This window comes from Haemorhous mexicanus, chromosome 12 (assembly GCF_027477595.1).
Source record: "Haemorhous mexicanus isolate bHaeMex1 chromosome 12, bHaeMex1.pri, whole genome shotgun sequence".
NCBI classification, from domain to species: Eukaryota; Metazoa; Chordata; class Aves; order Passeriformes; family Fringillidae; genus Haemorhous; species Haemorhous mexicanus.
The window spans coordinates 15,695,558-15,722,692 of NC_082352.1; the positions used below are offsets into that span (position 1 = coordinate 15,695,558).

The 27,135-nt window shown below is 49.7% G+C and overlaps 2 protein-coding genes across 13 annotated transcripts in view; both read right to left on the bottom strand.

Annotated features, from left to right (window-relative positions):
* Positions 1-10,292, bottom strand: part of CARMIL2 (capping protein regulator and myosin 1 linker 2) — a 23,326-nt gene extending 13,034 nt beyond the window's left edge. The window contains exons 1-20 of one of the 4 annotated variants that reach the window (XM_059857271.1): positions 10,101-10,292; positions 8,829-8,920; positions 8,656-8,706; positions 8,313-8,372; positions 6,993-7,114; positions 6,541-6,638; positions 5,878-5,948; positions 5,234-5,307; positions 4,056-4,131; positions 3,891-3,979; positions 3,449-3,543; positions 3,201-3,287; positions 2,905-3,014; positions 2,453-2,530; positions 2,251-2,327; positions 2,001-2,105; positions 1,707-1,776; positions 1,466-1,547; positions 330-426; positions 15-72 (exon numbers count right to left, since the gene is read on the bottom strand). In XM_059857271.1, the coding sequence (XP_059713254.1) occupies positions 15-72; positions 330-426; positions 1,466-1,547; positions 1,707-1,776; positions 2,001-2,105; positions 2,251-2,327; positions 2,453-2,530; positions 2,905-3,014; positions 3,201-3,287; positions 3,449-3,543; positions 3,891-3,979; positions 4,056-4,131; positions 5,234-5,307; positions 5,878-5,948; positions 6,541-6,638; positions 6,993-7,114; positions 8,313-8,372; positions 8,656-8,706; positions 8,829-8,920; positions 10,101-10,140 (1,632 nt within the window). In that variant the 5' untranslated portion in view covers positions 10,141-10,292. Of the gene's footprint in view, positions 1-14; positions 73-329; positions 427-1,465; positions 1,548-1,706; positions 1,777-1,970; positions 2,106-2,250; positions 2,328-2,452; positions 2,531-2,904; positions 3,015-3,200; positions 3,288-3,448; positions 3,544-3,890; positions 3,980-4,055; positions 4,132-5,233; positions 5,308-5,877; positions 5,949-6,540; positions 6,639-6,992; positions 7,115-8,312; positions 8,373-8,655; positions 8,707-8,828; positions 8,921-10,100 lie in introns of all 4 variants that reach the window. The other 3 variants (XM_059857275.1, XM_059857274.1, XM_059857273.1) reach the window with 3 other exon arrangements.
* A 3,976-nt stretch (positions 10,293-14,268) lies between these two features.
* The window catches only part of CTCF (CCCTC-binding factor), a 34,900-nt gene continuing 22,033 nt past the window's right edge, over positions 14,269-27,135 (bottom strand). For all 9 annotated transcript variants that reach the window (XM_059857300.1, XM_059857299.1, XM_059857296.1 and 6 more), the window contains 9 exons: positions 26,877-27,047; positions 26,111-26,244; positions 24,719-24,839; positions 23,783-23,932; positions 22,384-22,544; positions 21,495-21,677; positions 20,939-21,074; positions 17,868-18,035; positions 14,269-16,853 (listed from right to left, as the gene is read on the bottom strand). In XM_059857300.1, coding sequence (XP_059713283.1) covers positions 16,672-16,853; positions 17,868-18,035; positions 20,939-21,074; positions 21,495-21,677; positions 22,384-22,544; positions 23,783-23,932; positions 24,719-24,839; positions 26,111-26,244; positions 26,877-27,047 — 1,406 coding nt within the window. In that variant the 3' untranslated portion in view covers positions 14,269-16,671. The remainder of the gene's footprint in view (positions 16,854-17,867; positions 18,036-20,938; positions 21,075-21,494; positions 21,678-22,383; positions 22,545-23,782; positions 23,933-24,718; positions 24,840-26,110; positions 26,245-26,876; positions 27,048-27,135) is intronic.

The following is a 27,135-nucleotide window of genomic DNA, read 5'->3' on the forward strand; positions in this document are numbered from 1 at the left end:
TAAGCTGGACTTACACAATCCTCCTCCTGGGTGAGCTGGACAATGCGGTGCAGGACATCCAACAGACCTTCCCTGCAGGAGAGGTGTGTGTGTGAGGGGGTTACTTGTGCATGCCCTGGGGCCACAGAGGCAGAGCTCTATCCTCTCTCCCACTCTTGCCTGGGCTATGATTCATCTCTGACTCTGCACCAGGTGCTGGCAAGTGGTGACCCTCCCTGGATGGGCAGGCAATTCCTACCAGCCCATGGGCTTTTGATGGGGAGGGAGAGTCAAGGTGGGTGCACCATTCCAGGATGGCTCCAAGCCAATCCAAGCTCCTTTGCACTCACTTGGATTTGATGTTGAAGTTTTTCCCCAGGGAGACGTGCCTGATGGATTTGCTCCTGCCAATGGAGAGCACCAGGGTCACCATGTCGGGGTCAAAGCCTGCAGGAGAGGGAGACACCCCAAGATGCTCCAACAAACCCATGGAGGTGGCATCAAGGTGGTCCCTCACAGGAGAGCTGCAGAGCCACCGAGCTGCCACAGTGGGATGCTGGAGATGCCCAGGGAGGCTCCTGGCTTTCCCAAGGAGACTGAAGACTTGTGCTGAGCTGGGGTCCCTGAGAAATGGCCTCCAGGAAGGAGCAGCCACTGTGGGCACTCCTGATATGGGGGTGCCAAGGCTGTGCTGAGCCACTGGGGCACTGAGGAAGCTGGAGATGGAACTTGCTCTCTGCCATTCCTCAGGGATGTGCCCCCCCACCACCCACCCACCACCCTGGACACTATGGGGGGAGGGCAGCTTTCAGGCAGCTGCCTGCACTCCCATCCTCCTGGCTGCACCATCCCCAGGGAAAATCCAGCAGAGATATGAGCAGGGATCTGCTCACCCAGCAGCTCAACCAGCCAAGGGCACCAACACCCACCTATGGACTGTTCCTCCTGCACAGAGGTGCTCTACTGGGAAAGCCAAAAAGAGAAGCGTATTTTGGCAAAGGTTGACTGAAGATTTTGGGTGAGAGCATGAGCTTCTGGAGCACTGGTGTCCTGAAGGACTTCAAACCACATCAGTTTTCCCAGAGCCATTTGGCTACTGAGGAGTTGCATGGTCTGCTGTGAGATCTTAGCAAGGCTGTTTAGAAGTTTCGGTGAAATTAACAACTGGCAGAGGTGATGTTTGTGATGATTAGGATCGCTCGCCCATGGCTTTGGAGGCCACAGCAGGACAAGGCTGGCAGCAGAAAGGTGGGAAGGGTTTCTGCACAGGGAAACCCTTTCAGTGCTTCAAACCCTGAACCAGTGACAGGAGAACACCTCAGATTCAGTGAACTGAAGAGGACTGCATCAAGAAAGATGCAAAATGAGAAATTCTGGCAAGTCTTGCAGAAGGAGGGCATAAAGAAATCACCTCACTCCCTGTGCTGGGACTTGAAAGCCCAGGAGATACAGGAGATCTTTTCCCAGGCTGGGAAAAGCAACCTACCATTGTCAGACAGGTCCAGGTGACTGATGGAGCTGGCATCAGGGATGAGGTCCTGGATGACTTGGGCTCCCGCTGATCTCAGCTTGGAAGAAAGAGCAAGATATCAGTACAAGGGGAGAGAGCGAGCCCTGCAAACGAGATTCTTCTGTCAGGGAGGTCAGACTGGGCACGGACCCTCCCACACTGCCACAGTGGGACCCCCTGGCCAGAGGGGTGCTGCCCGTGGCTGCTGAGCCCTCACCTCACAGCTGCTGAGATCCAGGTGCAGGTCACTGATGTGACTGTTGTCTGCCAGCCCTTGCAGCAATGCCCTGGAAAAGTCACCAAAGCCCCATCAGTGCAAGAAATGGGGGCACCAGCAGCTGCCATGGGGCACCCCCAACAGTGCAGGCAGTGGGAATGGGATGCTGGAGAAGAGCATCCTTCCCAGAGCTCTGCCTCTCACATCCCCTTCCCTCCATCCTCCCCCTCAGCCCTGACCAAGGTCTCCCCAGGCTGTGCTCACCCCAAATCCATTCCCGCAGCCCAAGCGCACCTTACGGCATCGGCTGGCAGCCTGGTACCTGCCAGGGAGACATGTCTGAGGGAGCAGGCCTGGCTGAAAAACTCCTTGATGTCAGGGGAGATGGTTTTCACCCTCCTGAAAAGGATGGGCACAACATGGCAACAACTGCAACCCAGCACCAGCCACACCCCTGGGTACCACATCCCCCTGGGTACCACATCCCTCTGGGTACCACAAACCCCTGGGTACCACACCCCCCTCACACCATTCCCACGCTTACTTGTGGGAATACACGTTTTTGGAGAGATCCAGGTGGATGAGGCTGGTGTGGGATCCGTGGACCAGGGCTCCAAAGAGCTGCCAGGGTGGGGATGTGAGCCGTGTGGAGGAGGAGCCAGAGGCACTGCAGCCCCTCACACAGCTCAGGGATGGAGGGGGCTGAGGGCAGGGCTCAGTGCCAGGAGCCCCTGCGTGGTACTCACTGCATCCAAAGGACAGTCTGTGCCAGCCAGGCTAAGGTGGGAGAGCGAGTGGCAATGCTGGAGGAGGCTCTGCAGGTTCTGTGAGCAGAGGGGGCTCAGCAGCTTTGCCCCTGAGTCCCACCCCCCACCCTGCAGCCCTGGAATCCCAGTTCCAGCCTGACTCCTCCCTCTTGCTGAGCACAGGGGTGATCCAGTGCACAGGAGCCCACTCTCTCATGGGCTACATCTCAGCTCCAGATGGCATCTGCGACACTCCCACAAGGAGATGCAGGGGGATGTCCCCAGGGTGTCCCTGGCTGCTCCCAGGCATGCACAGGGTGCTGCAGCCATGACCTCCCCATCCCTGGGGTGCTGCAGGGCAGGGCACAGACCAGAGATGACCAAAGCTGTCCAAACAAGACTGGGGACAGAGTCTGAGTGTCACCCCACCCCATCACAGCATGGATACTCACACTGATGTCATCCCCAGCCAGGGTGCCTGGGTTTCCAGAGAGGTCCAGGTGCCGGAGGGAGAATCCAGTGGCTTTGTTATCTCTGAGGGCCTTGCATAACGTGCTCATCCCTGCTCAGAGAGAGGTGCATGACTACAGGCTCCCTGCACTGGGGAGAGCCAGGGAGCAGAGCAAGGGAACTTCCCTCCAGCTGGGGCAGCAGGACATCACATCCATGGAGGTGCCCTTTCCAGGCTGTCCCTGCAGCCCCTCCATCACTCTTTTTGTGGAGTGGGGCAAGGGCATCTGGGCTCTACCTTTGGCTGTGAGCATTGTCCTGGCCAAGCTGAGGCTCTGCAGACCCTTGGAACTCTTCTCCACGTGCCGGCTGAAGGCAGAGACCCCTGATGAGAGCAGAGAGCTCTGAACGGCTGTGCCAGCACAGCTGGGTGTCCATCCCACCCTGAGCTGCAGCCTCCAGGACAGGAGGCAGCTGCTGGTGGGATCTGGAGTTGAACATCAGTTTTTGTGGGTGTAAACTCATCCCAGCCCAGAATTTGAGTACCTCTGTCTTCCAGCTGGTTGCCAGAGAGGTTGATGGTGTGCAGGACCGAGTTGGGATGGCTGCTGAGCGCCTGGGCCATCCTCTGCACAAAGTCACTATGGGGAGAAGGGTCACCCATCTGAGCAATGCCTGGACACCTCCAGGAAAGACAGCCACCAGTCCTGTAGTCTTACAGGGACATGCCAGCAGCTCCTGCCTGTGTGGCAGACCTGGCTCCTCTGAGCAGCCAGAAAGAAGCAGAGCATCTCCAGGGGTGGGTGGTATTCACTTCCAGGCTATGGGAGTCTCTGCTCCCAGTGAACTTCCCAGTGTGGAGGGGATGGAGCCACCAACCCTATGGCACAAAGGTCCATGGATGGACCTCCCTGCTCCATGTACTGAGGGAAGAAGCACCAGGCTGCCAAGATCCTGCTCATCATTGCCTTGCAACACCTTCACTTACGCTTTCAAGCCACTGTTCTCCAGCACCAGCTCCTCTAGTGTCACTGACTTGCTGAGCATGTAGAGCAGCTGCTCTGAAATCTCCTGATTCTGGCAGGGAAGAAGAAAGCCTTTCTGGGAACCTGGCCACCTCTGGTGCACTCAGAGCCACAGCACTGGCACTCACCAGCCTGAAATCCTTGCAGGAGAGCTTGGTGAACCACAGGTTGAAGGACAAGGCAGCAACACTCAGCGCCACATCCCTGCAGGGTGACAGGGAAGAGGGAGTCAAGGGCCAGGTTGAGCCAAGGCTAATCCCAAATGGGTGGCTCAAAACACCCAGCTGGTGTGCCAAGACATCCAGCCCCAGGGTGCCCCAAGATTGCTGGAGTGCCCCAAGACAGCCAGGATGCCAGAACACACCCATCCCATCCAAACTCAGGGTGCTCCAACTGACCCAACCCTGGGATGCTCCAAGACACCCAACCTCAGTGTGCTCCAGCACAACACTCAACAGAACAGGACTGGGGATTGTGGGTTTAAAGCCACCCACAGGTACAGATCATCTTCCCCAGGTTATTTCCTTGGGGAAAATAAAATGAATTAAAATATTTGCGTGCTTCTATCAAAACCTCTGGGTTTTAAATTCTTTTTTAACTCTGAGCTCTCATGTGAGCAACACCACAGGTTTTGGTTGAGTGGAAACAAGTTTCTTTTTTACTTCCTCATCCAAAGAAATCTCTAAAACCGTCTCCTTTTTCACCAGCTGAACACAGATCCTCTGTCCCCCAGAACACTCAGCCCAGAACTTTGACTTGCTGTGGCCCAGCCTGGCAGCTGCTTCCCCTGAGAGCTGAGCCCTTGCTCTGCTTTTCTTGGGATGGAGACGTGGCTGAGCCCCAGAGGGAGAACTCCAGGCACAGCTAGAGCTCACAGCCCCACTATCAGGTTATAATCAGGTGATAACAGGGTTATAACAGATATCTGGGGGGGCTGGTGGAGAGCACTGCAAGTTTCAGAATGGCAAGCTGCACCAGCTGCTTTGCATAGGGAAACACCTGACAGCCACGAGCTGTGAGAAGACACTATGACATTGGGTTTTCAGCCCTATAAACAGCTCCCAGGCTGATCTAAGAGTTAAAAATGGACAGAGAGGCTGCCTGGACTCTCAGCTGCTGCCCCATGGGACGGGGCTCAGGGTGTTTGGTGAGGGGGAGTGTCAGGCTGCAGATGTGGCATCCCTGGAGCGTGTAACCTATAAAAGCTTTTAACGTGGGCAGGGGAGCATGCTGGGCCCCCCAACCGGGACAGAGAGAATGAGGATGGGTGCTGGGACACTGCAGGCAGCATGGCTGTGGGGCTCACCGGCTCTCCAGGTGGCTGAAGTCCAACAGGTTGAATTCCCGGCAGTCCTGGCTGTGGTAAATGTTGTCCACGTCCTTCCCAGAAGGAGGCACACATGGATCAGGCTCAGCACTGGGTCCTGGGGAGGGCTCAGGTCCCTGGTGCTGCTGGAGGGAGCTGAGCCCTTGGGGAGCCTCTTCTGGGGAGTCCCTTGCCTAACCCCAAAGCCTAAAGCCTGCCCTGATGCTCTGGCTGGCAGGGGACATATCCCAGCTTGGTGGGACAGATTGGCGAGCCTTGGACAACTTCTGCAGGGAATGGTCAGAAGGCAGCACACCCCAGGCTGGTGGGAGTGAGGGTGTGGGGAGGGGATCAGTGTCCAGAGGAAAGGGGGATAGGGAGTCCTGCTATGGCTGGGCCCCAGCAGAATTCTCCTCTACTGGGACACCCAGCAAGGCCCCAGATTTCCAGGGCCTCTCCTGGGTCACGATCTGGAAAACAACCCGGTCCAAGGCACGGCGCTCCCACCTGCACTTTGATTCCAGCCCCCCAGGAGCAGGGGGCACTCAAAGCTGCAGCTCCCAGCCCCAGCAGCACCTTGAGGCACCCACAAGCATCCTGTCACCAAGTGACACCCTGCTGCATCCACGGGAGGACCAGCTTACCCACTGGATCTCCTCGCGGAAGGCAAAGCCGTTGTAGTCACACAGAGCAGCGTAGGTCTCTGAAAATCCCCCTGCAAGGAGAAAGCAGTTTGGGGACAGACCTGCCCAAGGGAACATGGAGGAGAACTTTGGGGAGAGTGGGCAACAGGAGAGGGATGATAGCATCCAGTGATGCTGAGGGCTCCTCCTTTCCTGCCCAAAGGGGAGAGAGATCTACTGTCAGTCCCCAAGTGGGGCTGTGGCTTGCTTTGCTTGGTCCATGTGGATACCAGGCAAGGCACATTGCCACGGGGATAATGGAGGGATCCTGCTCCAGACCAGGCTACAGGAAAAGCTCCTGGCTTTGCAGTGGTGCCATATGGGGCACGTAGAAACCTGCATAGCTACAGGTCCTTGCAGGTAGATTCTGAGGAATATTGCTTGCTGTCCTGCTTCTTCCTGGGGAGCTACATCCCCTCAAACCTGCTTGTGCCCCATGGGATGGGGTGGGCTGGTGGGCAGCAGACCCCAGCAGCAGGGCTCCATCTGACCAAAGCCATCACAGGAGCCCTGCCAGCAGAGGCGAGGGCTGGCAGCAGAGCTGCTGTGGGTGGATGCAGGGCTGGTCCTCAGAGTGCTCCTACCCTCCAGGTCCTGCCTGAGGGAGGTTATGACAGGACTTACCACAAGGCCCAGGGTTGCTCTGCAGCATTTCCTCCAGTGAGTCTGTGATCTGCTGGATCCTCTCATACAGGCTGGGGGGGGAGTTCTTGAGCAGTGTCCTGGGGAGGGAGCAGAGGGGTGTGTCAGTGTGGGCCAGGAGAAGAGCATCCCCACCACTCTATGCTTAGCTACAACCCTTGTGTATAGGGTGGTCAGAAATAATCAGTCAGGGAACAGGGTCTCACCTCCATCCATGTTTTTCTCCTGCTAAAAGCAATGTTGTAGACCCATCCCATATTTGGGATTTTCTAGCTGCAGGTGTCCTGGTTCATGGCAGGTGGGTTGGAACTAGATGATCTTTAAGGTTCCTTCCAACCCAAACCATTCCAGAATTCTGCAGTCTGGGGCTTTTCTGGGCAAAGGGGCTGCTCTGGTTCCTACACCACCACTCCTCAGGAGCAGAAGACCCTTACCCAAGAGATGAGTCTGGAAAGACCTTCTTAAGTGACATGGTGACATGGATAACAACTTGCTCCAAATCATCCAAGGACATGAACCGGAAGGCATAAGATGCTGCATCTGTTTCTATGACAACCTGCAGGGTCCAAAGGATGAGAGATTCCTGAGCAAGCTGGCAGCACACAGCATCCCCAAGCCCCCAGACACAACGGTGACAGCCATCAGCTCCTCACTGCCAACCCAGCCATAAGCACAGAGAATGCTGTGAGCACCAGGAATTTAGGATAAAATACATTAGTGTGCCAGAATAAAGCATAAACCTCCTGAAAATTCAGCTTAAGCTGATGCAGAGGCAGCCCAATGCAGTGAGGTGAGAACAGCCTTGTCTTTGCCTGCAGCAGCTGCAGCTGGAGCATGGAGGTTTCCTCCCTGAATTTATTTAATCGAGGTTTAGGGCTTTTTCAGCTTATGGTTCCTACCAGGAAAAAAAAAAATCCCATGGCAACATGCTCCCTGATTTAATTACACGCTGATTGAGGCGTGGGAGCAGGATGACAATTATCTGCTGGCATCGTGCAGGACGGCGCTTCCGCCAGTGCCCGGGGCTGTGGAGGCAGGAGAGCGTGGGACCGCCTGCACTTAACAATCCCTGGGCTTTCCATGTCCCAGTCAGACATCTCAGCCCCCTCCACCCAGAGGTATCAACTCCCTGCACCCCTCTGTCTGTGCCCAGCTCCTGCAGCTGTCTCCTGGAGCTCAACCACACAGCCTGCTGAGCAGCAGAAACCCCATGTGGAGGCTGAGGCCATGGTTGCTGATGATGCTTTACCAAGAAAAAGCCAGACAGGATGCTAGAAAGGAGCAGGCAGGAGGTTAACCAGGACCACAGCCCTGTTTTGGCCAATACATCCAAGCCTTGATATGCAAGTCCTCTCTTCCATGGTTTCCACCGCCACATCTGCCCTATGTGCCCGCCCCTCTCTAAGAGGATTAACGGGGTTTAAAACACCCTCCTGCTAAATTTGTCTTCACCTTGGTAAGCCTGCAGCCATTTGTCACCTTGTCCCTGCTGAGCAGGAGGTGCCATGGCCAGGCACTGTCCGTGGATGTCAGAGGGGAAGAAGTGCAGGCACCCACCCAGCACCCCTGGGTGCCTCCCTGCACCTCTAGGGCAATATCCTGATGAGATCAACACTGGTGACCCTCAATGTGCAATGGGGGACCAGAACAACCCTAGATCCAGTGGGGAGCTCTGGACCAGGGTTTGCCACAGGGGAGTGGGCAGAAAGAGGGGTAATGCCCAGGCTTGGTTTGTCCCAGTTTGTCCCACTCACCACACTGGGCTCTTGGACTGTCATCTCCCTCACCTCCAGGAAGCTGAAGCTGCTGTGAACCTGTGGGTGAGAGAAGCAAGAACAACCCCATTGCTGATGGAGAAAGGAAACCCAAGGGTTCCCCTCAACTCCCAACTTTCCCATGCCTCAAGTAGTGCTTGGCCTTGGCCCCACCCTTCACCAGCCCCCAAAAAAGACCCCCTCCCCTTCCCCCCATCTCTCTCCTCATCCTGCTCTTGAGGGCTTCCCAGACCCAGTGGCCCAGGTGACTCATGGGTCACTCCCTCCAGTGACCCAAGCCCCCCCGGGAACCCCAGGGCTGTACCAGGGTCCCCACACTTACCCTCACTGGCAGCATCACAGGCAGCACATAGGCTCGCCAGGGTGTCAGGACCTAGGCAAGGTGTGACAAGGGACCATGGTGACATGGAAGCCACCCCTGCCCCTCACTGCAACCATGAAACACCTTCCTGGGGAAACCAGGAAAGCAAGAACCAGGCCAGACTCTGCACATACCAAGATAAAGTCGTCATACTTGGATTTCACCTGCAGCTGGATGCTCAGCACCAGGAGCACCTTCTTTGCCCCCAGGAAGGCGGTGATGCCCTCTGGAAAGACCAATGTCCACATGCAATTAGGTGGTTGAAGTCACCTTGGTCCTCTCTCACGTGCCCTGTTGCTCTTGAGGATACTGTCCCCACCTGAATCATCTCCTCTCCCTCCACATCTGACAGTTAGACCCTGGTTGCCCTCAGACAAGCCTCACACACCACCTGTGGCTGTCCTCTGCTGCTCAGGTGATGCACCCACTTCCCCATCTTCTGCCACAGCCTCAACCAAGCACAGGGCTGGGGGCTGCTGCTTCACACTGCCTGTGCTGCCTCACCCACTGGGAGTTGGCACTGAGTGATAAGAGGGTCCTGATTTCTCTTCCTTTCCAAATTTACCACCAGGGAGCAGCTGGTCACCCAAGTCCTTCCTCTCCACGAGGCAGTCAGGGTGGTCACATGTGCCATCCTCCACAAGGTCACAGACTGGTCACTCCCACCATCAGTGGGCCAGTGTGAGCATCGCTCCTTCCCTGAGCACCCTCTCTGTGCCCTCCTGATTCATGCCTCTCATGGGAGAAAACAGCACCAAAACCACAGCTGTGCATCACTGTGCAGAGCACACCAGACTGTCACGATGACATCAAGCCCCATGGGTCAGTGGTTTGAGCCACACCTCCCCAGGGGTTGGTAGAGCCAGGGCCTGAGGCTGTGGGGACACAGTGACCCAGCTCCTTCCCACCTCACTGCCAGCCTTGGAGGGGCTGATGGGGCTGAAGGACCCTGAGACCCCTGAGGCCTTTTGCTTTTCCAATCAGCCAAGAGAAGGCTGTGAGCAGTGCTATTTCACACCCCCCATGCTGAGCTGCAGGCTGTGCCTTCCTGGGGAGCTTCTGGGGACCTTTGGACCTGGCCAAAGGAGCCCAAGCCCATGGGACTGAGCAGCACCAAGCTGCACCCACAAATCTGGCAGCTTGAGCTGTGCAGAATCCCCTCCTTGAGGAGCCAGGTTATCTTGGGATGCTCTTGGTCCAAGGTCCATCCTCAGACAAATGAGTTTTGCAGAGAGGAGGAACCCCCAGACACTGCATGGGCCCCCCTGAACCTCAGCTGTAGCAGCTGAGGGACCCAAAAGGGACTCTGCCAAGCCCAGCAAGACAAATGGGGGCCAAGCAGGCCCGGTACGGGCAGCTCCATGTGGCAGCGGTGCCCCGGCAGCGCAGCGGCGGGCGATGCTTACCTTGCAGCTCAGTGGGGATCCCTCCGGGGGACACAGCCATGCCTGGGACCGCGGGGTCACCTGCCCAGGGATGCGGGTGTCAGGGCAGCATCCTCGGGCGCCGCGGGAAAGGCACCCTGCTGGGAGGAAGCGCTGAGGTTACCAGCCGGCAGCGCCGCCGCCTCGGTGCCTCCTCCCCCTCCCGGTGCCTCTTCCTGCCCCGTCAGGCGAGATTTACCGCCTGAGCAGGAGAAGCGAAATGAAAGCGACGGTGCCCACGGCCCACCGGCCCCGCCGGGAGGAGAGGGCGGCACTACCCAGCACCCCTCTCCTGCCGTGTGCCTTCCCCTGCGAGGGCAGGACACCCCTCCCGGCACGAAGTGGGAGCATCTCCCCACAGCTCCAGCCTTCTGAGGTGGAGGATCCATGACCTCTCTCTGTCTCCTGAGGTGTTTCATGGGGACATATTTCTGCCTGAAGATGGCTGGTGTGTGGGGTAAGGGCAAGTTTACCCTTCCCAGCACTGGGCAGCCAGCCCAGCTCCATCACCTTGCACTGGGAATCTGCAGGGGGAGCTAATGGAGATGGGGGAAGGTGCCCACTGCAGGCTTCTCTCTGGAGGATGGATGCTGGTGCCCATGGCAGGATGCTGAAGGAAGGGCTTTTCCAGAGCAGAAATGCCCCAGGCTTTCTGTCAAAGTGACAAAACTGCAGTCCCAAAGCAAGGGTGAGAGGCAGAAGCCAGGTGACCTCCTTGGAGCAAGAGGACTGAGCACATCAACCACTCCACTCATCCAGGAAGGTTTTGGACCAGGAAGTGCTCCTGTGTCCCGTGACATGCTGCAGAGCTTCCCTGGACTCAGGATTTCCCACTGTTGGCTCAACTTGGCCCCATTAGAAACTCTGGAAAGGTGCTGAGGGAGAGGCAGAGCTGCTCTCAGCCAGTAGCCTGAGTCCCTGTGACCAGCACCCACCGGGATGGATGGTGACAGCTGCCTTCTTCCCCTAAATTGCCCCTTTCTGACAAACTTCCAAGCTCCAGGCTGAAATCTGCCAACAAGGAGCTCACTGAGTTTTCCCAGAGGTCAAATGACTTGGGAGAAGGTGGTCCTTGGAAGGGACTTCGGGTGAGTTTGCCCTCCTGCTACATGCACTCGGGGCCACAGTGCTTCTGAAACCACCTTCTGTGGAAGGGTGAAGGCAGGAAGTATCACCCTGCAGGGATGGCATCTTCACAGAGCCCAATGACAGCACAAGCTCTTTTCAAGGAGGTGACTGGGGAGGACATGGCTCAGGGCAAGGATCAACCTCTGCTAAGGCACCTCCTCAAGCCTCCTGAGCTATGTCAGTGGATGGATGAGCACCAGCAGGATGAAGGGCACAGGGTGTTCACCACCCAGTGCAGTCAGCGGCCACCAGTAGCAGTCCTGGCTGGATCCATGTTTTTTCCAGGATGGGAGAAGGCCAGGCTATTGGTATCTGAACTTCTAAAAGGGCACTATCTCCCAGCTTTGCCATGCAAGGATATTCAGGACAGAGAGAGAGCAGCTGTCCCCTTTCATGCATCAGAGTGGCTTCTATAGAAGACTAGAAGCATAGAGGAGCTCCAGGCAAGCTGCATCCAGCAGCTTGCCATTCCCCAAAATACTGGCTCCCACATGCTGGAACATTCTGAGCAGCAGTGCAGCAGGACACGAACTCCAGGAGTGGGGCAGACATCCATGTGCACAGGTGTTCCCTGCCTCTGTGCAAGCCCAGGCACGCTAGGATGTCCAGAACAGCACACACCCTCTGTGTCCAGCAGAGAATAGCAGCACAAGCACCAGGGATGGCAGCCAGGCCAAGCCACTGGCAGAGGCAGCATTGCTCCTTGGATTCATCCCAGCCCTGGCTTTACACTCAGAGCCCAAAGCCCAGCTTTTCCAGCACTGATAACAGCTCTTGGGTTGAGCAGAATTGTTCTGTCCATATTCAGGCTTTGGATGCTGCCCTGGATGTGCATCCTTGGCAGCAGGCTGGGATATTGATCTGCATCTCTCCAGAACAGCTCCTCTGAGGGCAAACCAGAAGCCTGCAAGAGGCACAAGCAGAGATCCCTGCCCAAGGCAGGAGCCTCAGCTCAAATCAAATAAAACCCAGTCTGCATAACAGGACCATTGATTGAGCAAGCACAGAGAAACCAGGTCAACTGAGCAGATCGCAAGGTAACACACCAGGCTGGGGAAAAAGAAGGATGGCCACAGGGTGACAGCTTCCATCCTCACTAAACCTCTACTGGGGTATGTGAAGAAAATTCTAGAATCAGAGCACAATAAAAAAGTTGCTCAGAAATTGCTCCTCAGATCTGGGTTAAGGGCTAGGGTTATGCTTAGGGATAGGGTCAAGCAAGCCAAGGAGCCCAGAGCTCCAGGGACACTGGTGCTGGCAAAGGCCTGCCAAAGCAATTGTGGCAAGGCCCCAAAATTGCTGCTCCTACACCTTTCTGATCTGGACCCTCCCACAGGAATGGGCACCTCAGCCCCAGTGACAAGCTGCCCTGTGCCTTGGGCTGAGGCTCCAGAGCCAGTGTCCCTGTTGAGTCTCCAGCTCCAGGGACACTGGCACTGGAAGAGGCAATTGCAAGGGCATTGCACAGGGTGATGGTATCTGTGGCAGGTACCTGTCAGAGACTGGATGTTGCACATCTCACAGCCTCTTGGATTGCCAGTGCCTGTGTCTGGTGGGAGGGGCTGGTGGAGCTTGGCTAAAGGTGAGGCCACACCCTGCTCCATCCCCAGACCACCCATACCAGGGCTGGGCTGTCAGTCATGGACTCTTGGTGTGCTGCTGTTCACCTGAGCCCTGACTGGCCAGGGCACCGGCCATGCCACCTCAGGGGTGGGCACATGAAGGGCTTAAAGGATGGAGCATGAGGCCAGCACATGGTCACAGCCCATAAGCCTTCATGGAGTGGCATCTCCTCAGATGAACACTACAGAGGTCACTCAGCACCAGCCATACCTGTGGTCTTTGGACAAATACACCTCTCAGCTCTCATCCTTTCAGCCTCCCATTAAGCTGTTCACACACAGCCACCTCCCCCAGCTCTTCTGAATTCCTGGAGCTGCAGCACCTGGTATGGTGTCATCCAGGCCTGTGTACAACAGCATGAGCTGCTGCACATGAACACTCACACAGACCAAGGGAGGTCTCTGCTGGACCATGTGTGGCACCTCCTGGGGCCACCACACCATCCTTCACACCCCACTTGTCAGCACTGGCTTCAGCCACAAGGTTTAAGATATGATGGTGTTTTTCCTTACAGAGCCCAAGGACACCTTTGGTTTTCCCACTCACCACAAAGCCTCCCTAGCTCCAGGCTTATGTAAAACCACCTCAGCACTGCCTCAGACTAAAACATCTTGGCTTCTGAGCACATAAGCCCCTTGCCCAGCTGGGAAAGCACTTGAGGATTTACCCATTTCTCAGCCAGACCTGACTTCTCACCAAAGCAGCCCTCTCCCACCTGCTGCAACAACCCTCCAGCCTGCTCAGGACTGCAAGCTTCCACCTCCAGACAGGCTTTCCTTGGCAACTCATAGAAGGACCATCTCTCAAGACCAGGGATAACAAGTCACCAAACACCTCGTGAAAGCCAGATCTAGCAACTCTTGTGCTTGGTTACAGTCTCCTGTAAAACAGTGTAAAATAAATTAGTGCCATTTGCCAACAGTGACTCCTGTACCAGAAGGAGGAGGTTCTATCCTGAACCTGCAGTGACTGCCCACAGCTGGCACCCTAAGCTGCTGTCAGAGGTAACCAAAAAACACACCACAGAAACTCCACCAAACTACCACTCCCATTTTTCAGAACAAAATGGAAACAATATTCCTGTTAACTAAACCATCAGCTATAACCAGCCAAAACAAACAGAAGTAACAACTACTCCCATGTTACTCCAAGCTTAAGCTGTTAACACCAACATTTGCATTCTACATCCTCCCTCCTCTACACACAGAGCAGCACATCCTGATTTAATGTCACGGACAGGTACCTTGCATTTGGCATGGGGCAGAGAGAACACCAGCAGAGAGAAAGGAGCCAGTCCTGTTGACAGCATCCTTCTGGGAAGAGCAGCTTTTCCATCTGGAGGCGGCTGCCAGGTTGCACCGTGGATGTACACAAAGAAAGCAGCCAGTGAGCACACGTGTTAATCCGTTATTATTTATTAGCTGTACAGCAGTATATTCTCCTTCCCAGCTTTCAAACCCCATTACATATTTTATAACAGTATTTTTTTTCCCATGTTGGCTTCCTAAAATAATGAAAAATATCACACAGTACAGCTAAGTACAAAAATGCATCAACCTAGAGTCTGATAGCTAAACTGATAGCTCTCTTAAAAGCGATACATAGAAGAAAAATTTGTTTGAAATCAGCAAGACTGAGGCTCTATAAAAAGCTTACATATTTTAACATGTGACATTTTCATATACAGGCATCATTTGTATTTCACATTATTCCTTTTTTTGTCTTTATCAGAGATTCAAAAATTGTAGAATTACTGACCTATTAATAAAATTTCCTGGCCCAGGTTGAGGGCTGCAGTGACCCACTCATAAATCACCACGTTTGTCTTAACATAGGATTCATAAACACAAAATACAACTACAAGATAGAGCAAAGAAAATGTATTTGTGAAATTATAACTCAAAAAGGTTAATTATATGTTTCAAATTGGTTGGATGGTCACATCCAGAGGGCAGTGGTCAACGGCTCAGACTCTGGATGGACAGCAGCGACTGGTGCCCCTCAGGGGTCCATACTGGGACCAGTGTTATTTACTATCACCGTTAATGGCATAGATGAAGGGATGGAGTACACCCTCAGCAGGTTTGGTAACACCAAGCTGAGGGTGCAGGGACACACCTGAAGGACAGGGCCATCCAAAGGGACCTAGACAAGCTCAAGAAGTGGCCCTTGGGAATCTCATGAGGCTTAACAAGAGCCAGCACAAGGTGATGCACCTGGGTTGGGGCAACCCTTGGGATCAATCTGAGCTGGGAATGAACTGATCCAGAGCAGCCCTGGGGAGAATTTGGGGGAGCTGGTGGGAGAGACTGGACATGGCCCAGCTGTGTGCCCTGGGCTGCATACAGAACCCTGTGGGCAGCAGGAAGGGGGAATTCTGCCCCTCTGCCCCACTCAGGTGAGACCCCACCTGCAGTGCTGCATCCAGCTCTGGGGTCCCTGGACAAGGAGGACATCGAACTGTCGGAGCGAGTCCAGAGGAGGCCACAAACACGATTTGAGGGATGGAGCACCATTCCTATGAGGAAAGACTGAGAGAGCTGGAGTTATTCAGCCTGGAGAAGAGAAGGTTTTGGGATGACCTAATTGTGGCCTTACAAAACCTTGCAGGGATCCTACAAGAGTGCTGGAGAGGGACTTTTGGCAAGGGAATGGAGAGACAGGACAACAGGGAATGGCTTCAAACTGACAGAGGGCAGGGTTAGATGAGCTATTAGGAAGAAATTCTTCCCTGTGAGGGTGAGGCCCTGGAACAGGTTGTCCAGAGAAACTTACTGCCCCATCCCTGGAAGTGTTCAAGGCCAGGTTGGACAGAGCTTGGAGGAAGCTGGTCTAGTGAAAAGTGTCCCTGCCTGTGGCAGGGGGTAGAACTAGACAGTCTGTAAAAGTGCCTTCTAACCCAAGCCAGTCTAAGATTCTATAAAATACTTTTTTTTTTGTGCTTCAAAACCAGATTTCACATGTGGGTTTCTCTTGTTCTGCAAGCAATAGTTTGGGTACATATTTTCTCTACCTTATCAACAGCTTTTCCAACATTTACACTCTATCAATTCTCTTGTCACATAGTTTGAAAGGAATTAGAATACTGGGGTTTCTTTAAACTGCATTTTTGCATACCTCTTAATTAATGGAAAAAGATTAAAATGTAAAAAAAAAAGTTATTTACAAGCTTGACCATTACAGAAATGCTTTGCAGAAAGCAAAGCATATTAAGGACAGAAACCAGTTGGAGCATGCCAAAACTACCATGTGCAGCCGACTTGGAGAACCGGAGCTACTCAGTGGGAGAAAGCAAAAACAAAAAACCAAAAAAACAAAAAACCAACCAAAAAAAACATTTCAAAAGTCTAGAACCCTCCCAAGTCTGCATTTACAGTTAAAAACACTACCGAGAGAAGAGGCTCAAGGACTCTGGGAACTGGAAGGGCAAGTCCGAAGTGGTTTTCCACATACTCTAGTCAAGGCTTCCACTTTTGTATATTAAAACTTGGTGCATGTAAACACGGCCCTTGGACCAGCTTTACAATGCAGTTCAGAGCAAAACTAAATCAAGCATCTCAGAGGAAACCCTCAAGGACTCCAAAATATTTCCTAATGTTCCATGATCCTGTAATGCTAACATAAAACAGCAAGTTCTAGTTAAATCACATTCTAACATCGTTTTATTTCCCAGTATGTTTGGTAAAATGGTCTAAAATGATGCACTTCCCAAAGCCAAGAAAAAGATTAAAGGAAAAAAATAGATTTGAGCCGCTTAAACACAGCCCAGGCCAGTTCAGTCAGCCAATGTGGTCTTCCTCCATCACCGGTCCATCATGCTGAGAATCATCTCAGGGGTGAGGTCTCCATTGGGAGCTTCCACTACAGCAGGCTGAGCTTCCTCCTCTTCCTCTGCTGTTTCTGCATCAGGTTCTTTCTTCACTTCAACTATAATGTTTTCAATTTCACCAGTGTTCTGGTCTTCAACCTGAATGATTGCTGCAGCTGGAAGGGCAAAAACAAAGGAGGAGGGGGTGAGAAACAGATTGTTTTACTGTTTTCAGAGCCAGTCTGCATGCCTCAAGCAGGTCTTTGGTAAGACTATTCTATGGCAAGGGAAGGTGAGGCCAACAGCAATCACTGCTGCATCAGTGGGGAGTTTTCAACCCACCTCACTCACCCCAAGCATCAAGCATTTATTTTCTTGTCCCTTTACGAAGATGGGCCCCCAGTACCACAGTTCCAGTGTGCACTTTCATATTAAAACATCTTTCAAACAACGGATTTCATACAATAATGAAATCAAGCCCCATATCAATATACAGGCCTAAGACAAAACTTAAACTTCAGAGGAAATTAGTGATGACACATTCAGCATTAAATGTTTCCACAGAATAACCCCAGGGAGAAAACAGGCCACACTTTGTATCACTGAGCAGACAGCCGAGCCACTGAAGAAGCCACCACCTCCTTAAAGGAACTAATTTCCCTTTCCCATCCTACTCTGAGCCTAAAATGTATTTACTTCGACTTTGCACAGTTACAATGTCTATTCTTAACCACATCCCTGTGGAATTGAAGAAATACCTGCACTGGTCCTTGCTCAGAACTAACAGCCTGAAGCAAGTTCACTTGTGGCAATACCTGCAAAAGCTAGCCAGGTAAGAACACCATGATGTTTTTACTGCCAGCTGTTTTCCCAAGGACTGTATGTCAGCAGAGACAGCATAACTGGTACAAAAAGAAGTGAGCAGTTTGCACAACTATGAAATGAAACAATACTAAACAAACACAATGCCCTTTCTTTTTTAGTCTGGCCTGAAGTTGCCATGCTCCCTCATGACAAGGAAACCCTTGCAACAAATTTCAAGGTGAGTTCTTAGCAATGCAGAGACAAGTACAGTTACCTACTTTTAAAATAATCTCATTTGCAGGGATCACACCTACAAGAATGGCCAAATCTTAAGGCAAAAGGTGCTCAAGCAAGCAGGGTAAGGTGAGCTTCAATCGGTGACTTACGCTGGGATTGTTTTGGTTGCGCAGCAGCTTTGCCTGGTGGTCTTCCTCTTCTTTTCTTACTGGGAGGTGGTGCAGGAGCCTCTTGCTCAACTTCTGGTTCAGCCTCAATTTCTACTGCTGTCTCCTCCTCATCTTCATTATCATCCAAATCTGGTTCAGCATTTTCCTCTGTAAGAAAGCATGTCAGATAAATCTTCAGTTTTAACAAGAATAAAACACATCCATCTACACAGAAGCACCATCAAATCCCGCCCAAAAGGGATGGCTTCGAAGGAGTCACCTCTGAGAAAGAAGGCAAGTAAGGCCTTTGCTCAGAAGCTGCTGCCATAGACTGTTAATCTGTTACCCTCACTTAGAGGGAACAAGCTGTCCTTCAGAAAACAAAAGGTAATTTAATTATGTTAGATTATGTGGTAAAAGCTACTCTGCACATGCACAAAGGAGCTCAGAGATAACAGCACAAGGGAGACCAAATAACACACAGCTGGGCTGCTCCTGAGCCCATCAGAGGGTCTAACAGCCCATCCAAGTCTCACCTGCACAACACAAAGGAGCACAGCATTGCACAATGGAAGGCGGGAGCCCAAATTCACGCCTTCCGAGGAACAAACTCCCTGTCCAGACCCCTCCCAGAAGGAGTGTCCAGTGTTTCACACCAGGCGTGAAACCCATCCCAACCATGGGAAGCAGCCCTTGGTACTACGGGGAGTTAGGGAATTGCTGGTTGGGACACAATAGGATGCAGGAGGAAGGCCATTTTGGATCACAAAGGACTATCTGCAGGATGTTTAGGGGAGGGGATGAGGTGATTTCAAGAAGTGTGGGGAAAATAGAGGGGCAAGAGGATAAAAGAGGTTGATTCCATGTAAATTGCTATGGCAGCCATTCCAGGATCTCTGTAAAACAGGAGAACTCCAACAAGCACCCAAGAATCAGGCACCTACCCCTCAAGCTCTACACTTTATTCTTCACAACACTCCTTAAACCTAATAGGTGAGGACCATCAACGCATCCAGAATGCTCTTTTTGCCCAGACAAAAAGCAGTGAGAGATGTCAAAGAGAATAACATTGTTTGGACAGCAAAATTATTGCCCTTAAATTTGTAAGGCTGTTCACTACAGGAGTAGCTTCACTCAAGAATATATGGGCCACAAGGATACTCCCTTTTGTCTGACTAAAGGGAAAAACCCCAACCCACACTGGGGCATGTACATGCTGCATGATTTTACAATCACTCAAGTGATACCCCCCATGAGGAATTTACTGGATTTCTCAGGTCCCACCTTTTTAGAGGTTCATGACATTCTCTCCTCAACTCAATGTCCATCAGTTAACATTCTGTCTAATGCTGGGCAGCCAGAACTATCATTCACTGCTTGGTATTTCCTCCACCCCCCTTCATTAACACAAATAGGTCTATTTCATCCCAGCTTTGCCCATAATTTTTAGGTATTTAGTAGTTGCCAAACCTCATGAAATTGCAGAAATCCAAATAAACACAACAGTGAATAATGCAATTCCTCAAGCAGGTGATTAGCAAATCTTTCTTACAGCTACTCAGCTCTCACTGGTCAATTCTTCTATCAAATGACTTCTGAGGTCAACCCACACTTGCCACTTCCACTGAGGCTGAAGTGATTCCCTCAGCACAGAGCCTGGCATCATTCACTGCATATCATCAGCTCAATAAAAACCCTGACTTTTGACGAGCTTCCCCTACAATAAACCGCTTTAAACTCAGACCAAACCAACTAAATAAAATGCAAGTTTTCAGAACAGGCTGAACTCCCAGGAAGTTTGAAATCAGATACTAAGAATGCAATACTCCAGAATGCCACATTCTGAATTACCTTCCATCAATTATTTCACCCTGCCTCCATTACCTTATCATGTTTTAAATGCACAATGAGTTACATGTGCTTAAATCACCTAATACATTTTTCTAAAGATCTATACAAACATGAGTTTAAGCAGCAATTTCTATAGTTTTGAATCAAGGTTTGCAAATAATTTGATCAGACTCATCCTAAAACTTGTTTGCCATGTGAGATTTTCAGATATGCATTGTCTAGCCAGAAATATCCCTGTTCTCCCAGCCTACACCCCTTGATTATTAGATAAAGCACTCCAGATAAAAGACTAATCAGCAACATTCCTTCTGCAAAATCACCTTTGAACTGGTTGGTCTTGAGACTCTACTTGGCTCTTCCTGTTGAAGACATGTAGGGGGATAGAATATAAGAAAATAAAGATAGTGTAGAAAGTAATCTTAGCCCTAAGGAGTTGCAGCTGGGCCAGTTATCAAAGATTAGGAACAGGCCTGACTTTACCAGGCCACAGCTGTAACCAATGAGAAGAGTGCTATAAAAGAGTGGGGTGGCTGGTTGAGAGGGGAACTAGAGTCAGTTGGCTGCTTTGTGAAGAAGAAAGAGTCAGTGCTCTGAGGAGCTGCCCTGAAAAACACCAAAGAGGTGTGAAACTTTTGTGATAAGGAGACAACAGTATAGGACCCCTGCAATGAGATGACAACAAAGACATGATGAAGTTTTTCCTCTACCAGGAGACAGAAGTAGGCCTGAGTTTTTCCTTCATATACAGTATTAATCTCCACCACTCCCTTGGATGTTGCCAGCCTTTCTCCATAGAAGTAGGTAAACTATTCAGTGGTGGAATTGTCCGGACATGCCACCCAGTAATGCTGAAGAATGATCAAGTAACATTTCATAGCAATGCATTGCAGAACCACGCAGCCTCTTTTGGGACTCTGAAAAAAATTACCAGAGAGTTTCCCACACAGGCAGGGCAGGAATGGCACAGCTGACACAAGGGGTGTAAGTGTTTTTTAAACTACTGTCTTGGAACAGGCCTGGGACAGCAGGCTCTGTATTATCCCTTACAGGCAGTACATCCCTCTGTACTTGGCCATGTATCACCATATTCTGTGCTTGCCAACCAGACAAAAAGACTCTTTCATGTGCCAGAAGAAACCTGCAGAACTGGCAAACCAGCAGCTAACACACACAGTGAATCACAGACCTGTAACTCTCAGAAGGTACTGAGCTGTTCTTACCACTATCAGAAGAATCTTCTTTCTTAGAACGCATCTTTCTCTTTCGGCCACGTTTGCCTTTCTTTGTCTCTCCTCCATTCTCTCCTTCCCCACCATCTAGGCCAGAGCAGTTATCAGCATGTCTGGCCATCGTGTTCTACTCAGTGAAAGATCAAAAACACAAGAAAAGTTAAACCATGCATTGAATTCAAGATCAGACATTCTGGCTCCGTATTTTCAAACACATTTCTGGTAATTATGCCTTTTACTTTTTTTTTTTTTTTAAAGAGAGATTCTTTAGGGGAAACGGGTACATTCATTAACTTTATGAATTAAGCTGCATTTCCACATTGTTCATGGTGTGAATGCTAATGTTTGTTGGTACCAATTCTAAATTCTCTCTCCTCTCTTTCCCTCTTAAAGAGAAGGGCTCTATTAATAGATTCGTATTTTACCCTGTACCTCACCCATCTTTCCTTTTGGGTAAACATTTCCCTCCCCTTGGCTAACAAAAAAAAAAAAAACAAAAAGCCTCATTCCACCCCAACCCTGCCCAGTTCAAAGCCTCTTTCCTTACCCTGCGAGTGAATGTTTTGCCACACTTGGAGCAGACAAAGGCAGCAGGGACAAAGTTGGGATCATGGTATCTCTTGAAGTGCATGTCAAGGAGCTGCTTCTGGCGGAAGGTTTTATCACAATGGCTACAGGCATAAGGCTTTTCTCCAGTATGGGTCCGTTTGTGCATGACCATGTGCCGCTCCTGGCACGGAGAGGAAAAATGGAAACCCGTGTAAATGGATACAGAAAAGTGAACTTTCAGCTAAAATGAGGCCAAAATTTTATGGTTAATATCAGGAAAAGAATGATTCCACAGCAATGCAAGAACATCTTGACTGATGGCATATTCAGTCCTAGCTATTCCCATCCTATATGGGCTCTTATTCCTTGGTCAAGGGGTACATCAAGGCTATAAATTAGAAGGTTCTTCTCTAGTGAACAGAATCACACCAAGAAAAGGCCACTTGTAGTCTCCTTTACACCCTTCAAAAAATTTAGAGAGCTAATTTGATCTTGACAGCTGGTTGTCACCCTGGTTTTTTAAGTTCTTCTAAGCCTTCTGATGTTTACATTCTTGTAATGAACTTTCTCCTGCACTTTATGTAAATAACTTATTGTTTTGCATTCTTTTATGGAGGAAGAGAAATTTGATGGTCTGTTTCTTTGTCCAGAGTCATTGGAGAGGTGGCACTGCCATCCTCCAATCCACTGTCACTTTTGGAAATCTAGAAATGTTGGAGTCAGAATTAAACTTTCCCTCTTTTTTTACCATGGAGAGTCCAGTGTCCACGTCATTTCATTTCGTGTCCTAGAGCAATATCTGGTCAAACCTAAAACCTAAGATTTCCATCCTATACTTTCAGAGCCTGTCCTAACACTCTTAAAGGGTGCCAGTGCCCCCAGCTTACCTGTCTGCAGGCATAATCACACTGGTCACACTTGAAGCGCTTCTCGTTCTTGTGGGACTTTTGATGCTGGATGAGGGCATACCTCTCATGGAACACAGCGTCACAATAGCGACACTTCTTGCCCTGCTCAATGTAGGAATGCTGCTTCCGCAAGTGGACACCTACAGGACAAAGAATCAATCTTTCACCACCATGGATTTGAATGAATGAAGCATGAATGATGAGCCCATGGTCCTTCAGTGATCCTCCCAAGATCAGCCAAAACAGTGGAATTTAGGATTCAACTAAAAACCTGAAGGACTTGCAAGTAAAACCAACTAGAACCATTTCTAGACAGAAAGAGCTCCCAGAAAAACTCCATTAAGATTTTCCACAGGATTCCAGGTTTGGTTATTACTTGCAATCTGTGCTGATTCAGGATACTTGAATTTTATGACACATGATTGTCAAACTAAAGTGTCCTGTGGACTGTTATGTTTAAGACGAACTTAAATTGGCTGGATACAGCCAGAAGCCAGGTAATTCAGTGGGGGGAAACAGGATTTTCTGCAGGATTAGAAGTCAGAGTGACAGGACTAGAAGGCGACAGGGACATCAGCAGATAATCCCCAAAAGGTTTTAGTCACTTCTTTAAAATCGTCCAACTAAGAGCATACCACAGCTGCACGAGGTAGCTTAGGGTAGATTAAAGCATTATTAAAAGAAAAATTCTTCAGAGTTAACATCAGTTTTCCTCTGTTGTAAATCAGCTTGTCTGCTCCTGACATCAACTGACTGCCTTCTTCTCAAACTGCCTCTCACTGCAGTATTTGTCTTTACTGGAAGGGAGCCTGCCTTCCTATTACTTGGGTGATAATTCTGTTTAAAGACAGAAAGTTCTGCCAAATCGTGGCTCCTTCCTTTCCCTCAGCTGCTCTGGGCATGATATTGTTTGTCACCTTCTAGAAACATAAGAGCTTGCCTGCTGGAATCACACTGGGTACTGCTCACTAGCTCTAATTCAAATCTTTTAACTTGATGAAAATATCTCTGCATAAAACTTAATGGCCTCCAATATGCAGGAGGTTAAGCCAAGTGATCTTCTTGCTTTTCAGATCCCAATCCTTATGCTGTTGAAATCTCAGTCCAAGTTCAATAAATGCCATATATAGGCAAACAGTAACTTACCTTGTATGCTTGGGGAAAAAAAATAATGAGAAGAAACTGAAAATTGTTCTAACTTGCAGCAGCTACAAGCTAAAGGTGTGTTTTACCCGCCCCATATGTGAAGTTGTGCTTCATGATGTGCAGTTACCAGACTGGGTATTGGGTTAAGAGACAGCAGTTGGGTTATGTGAACTCTAATTCTGGGAAGTTTTGTACCATCTTCAGCAAATGGCTACGTTTGGGAGACACGTACCCAGGTCACTCTTTCTCGCTATAACAGTATCACAGTGAGGACAGTGGAATTTGGCCACATTCTCCGTGTGCTTCTGCAAAATGTGCATCTTCATGGTACCGCTCTGAGTGAAACGAGCATGGCAGATGTAACATTCATATGGCTTCTCTCCTTCAGGAACAAAAGGGAAAAATAGAAAAAGTACTTTTATCAAAAAGAATTCTCACCAAGAAGCCCCAGACAACCTCCTAGAAACTTGCAACACACAGCTAGACAACAGAAATTGTAATTCTACAAAGCACTCAATAACATCTTTCTCTGCAAGTTATAGCTCCACTAAGTGTCTTTCTACAAAGAAATTAAAGTTCAATCCTTAAGGAAGTTAAATTATTCTTACTCTGAGAAATACAGGCAAGACCTATATGCTGCCAGAAGAGAGCAAGTGACATCAGATTTTTTTGGGGTGGAAGTTCTGATGTTCATGTATACATAAAAGGGCATATTTCTCCCCTTTAATTTTAGCAATATGATTAATTTGGCACTGCATTAACATTCTGTGCTAAAATCATCCCTATTTATATTGAAGAAAAAATTAGCATCTTTATGAACTAACATGCATGAGATGCTTTTAAAAATGCACTAGAGCACGAAACTCCAAATGGCTCTACTCTTCAGCTGGAACACTGCAAACAGAAGTTTCTTCGGTTCACACTAGAGGTGCCTGCATTTTATCACCTCACAGTCAAACTAGAAATCACAATCCGCCAAGCTCATTTCTCAGTGAAGTAATTTAACCTGGTTTTAAATTTATAAGTGCTTACAAAACATGGTGCATTCTCTTCAGCTACACACTTGATTAAGGTTTTATATTAAACTACACAATAGTATTTGTTTGCTGTGTGTCAGCAGACACTGTAGTCTCAGCACCCTGACACTAAGAGAACATGGCATCAGTACCGGAGTGGGTCCTCATGTGCCTCTTCAGTTTGTAGGTGTCTCTGCTGGCATAGCTGCACAGGCTGCACTGGAACGGGCGCTCCCCGGTGTGCGAGCGGATGTGGCGTTTCAATTTGCTAACCTGGAAGCCAAGGGCAAGACTGAAGTTAGCACAGATGAGCAGGCCAGATTGTCAAAAGCACAAGAAACCAGTCAAGAGTTTAAGGCAGTTTATATTTACTTAGGCACAAAACCAAACAAGCACATTTCAGTGCCATTTTCCCACTGCACACAGCCACTTGCTCCTGCCCACTCTACCTCGCCTCCCAGCTTCACTCTGTCTTGCCTGATGTTTGCTCCCACACTCAATGAGGCCTTTAGACTCTGTGCTCACCTTACTGCTATTGACCATCTCAGCATCTGAAGACACCCTAAAATTTTAAAATACCCTGGAGAGACATAGGGAAGTGGTGTGGGGAAGCTTAATTCTTTTCTCCTCCTGCTTTTATTTAGAAGGTACAAACCCAGCTCAAAGCAAGAACACCAACGGTATGGCATTTTCTACTCCAGCCTGATCATGCTGCTTAATCACCAACTTATGCCCACAAAAAGCAGCATGACCTCATAAGGACCAACATGGTTGTTCTTTCCTAATTTATACTATGAAAACCTCTGCAACATAACTTATTCAGCTCTCAAACCACAGGACCTGAAGTGACAGCACTGCAGGCATATCGTGGGCAGGGGGAAAAAAACCCTGAAGCCCCTGCACCAGCTTTCCCACTGCAGCCTTCTTCCACTGCAGACATCCCATTTTTTTAAAATTATGTAGCTGATCATCTGGCTCAAATTTCCTTTCACAGTATAAAAGCTGTCCAATAAAATATCTAACAATACTGCACAGAGGGAAGGCATTCAAGAAAGCTTAATTTGCCTGAGCAGATTAGACAATCATCTAACTGAGACAAAGGCTCATTAGTTTTAGCTACAGACACCTTCATGGCATAAACAGATGATGTGCAGAATGCATGTTTCTAAAATGGGAGAGGACTGTGGACTGAAAGGACATCCCACTGCAGCAGGAAATGTCTGTCTCATTCAACATGAAGCACACTACAATTCCTGCAATCAGCTTAAAGGACAAATCATTTAAGAAACTGTGACAACTATTGTTTCCAAAGAGGAAATGGGTATCACCTAGAATTTCTGTAAGTGATCTCAAACTGCTTTCTGATTCACTGAGGAAACCCCACCATTTGCTTCCAAGAGCAACCCTGATTTATAATTTCTTTTTCCCAGAGCCTTTCAACCAAATGGCCAAAGAGGAAATGCCTAAGAACAGAGTTTGTAACAGATGGTGAGCAAGCTTTGAAGTGCACAAGGAAGCAGTCAGCACTGTAACAAGTCCCATACCTCCACACTGGCATAGTCACACATGGAACATTTGAATGGTTTCTCGTGGGTGTGTTTGTAGCGGCGATGCCGAACCAACTCTCCACTGGTCACAAAGGCCATGTCGCAGTCTGGGCACTTGTGAGGGCGAGTACCTGACGGTGTGCAGCAAGACAGGAAGACAGTGATACAGAGATTTAGTGACAAAAGAAAATACGGGGCAGTGCTCGTTGCAGATTTTTTTTATTTTTTGTTTTCCAAGTGAATTAGCAACACTGCTTTCATGTTCTGAAAGATTAAATTAGAGCAACAGAATGCACAAAAGTCAGAGGTTTTGTATAAATAACTAACAGATTTAAGATGTTAGAGAATTAATATCCTTTCAGTGAGGAAATAGACTCCTTTATTTTTGTACCACTTGGTTGTTTACACATTAGGAACCAGCTAGTCAGACGACGTAAGTTCACTAAGCAGAGAAAATGAGGGATTATGAATTATACTCTTTTCTTTGGCACAAGCAGCTGAAAACATGAGTGCTAATGCCCAAGGCAAAGAGAACATTTCTATAATTTCAGGTAACTTGAGATCAAGCCCAGGATCAATTTTGTACCTGTGAACAGGATAAGCTCTGCACCTGACCTGGCCAGGCAGAAAACAACTATGCCATTTCCTCTTTCTTAGCTTGCTCCAGAAGAGAAAGTAGGAAAACAAGCAGGGTCTACCTTCAAACCTTGCTCTGATGGCAGAGCAGACCCTATAAACACAATGCATGCCAAAGGAAGAGTACCTGTGTGAGTGTTGAGGTGGTTCCTCAGCAATGTGACTGTCCGGAAAGCCCTGCCACAGAGATGGCACTTGTGTGGTCTTTCATCGGTGTGGCTTTTCATGTGGCGGTCCAGGTTGGAACGACGCGGACAAGTGTAACTGCACAGCTCACACTGGAATGTCTTCTTTACACCTGGTCATGAAGGAAATCATCTTTAGTCTTTGACAGTACTGTGGTCTACTGTGTAATATAGGAGGAAAGATTCTTGGGGCTATAACTA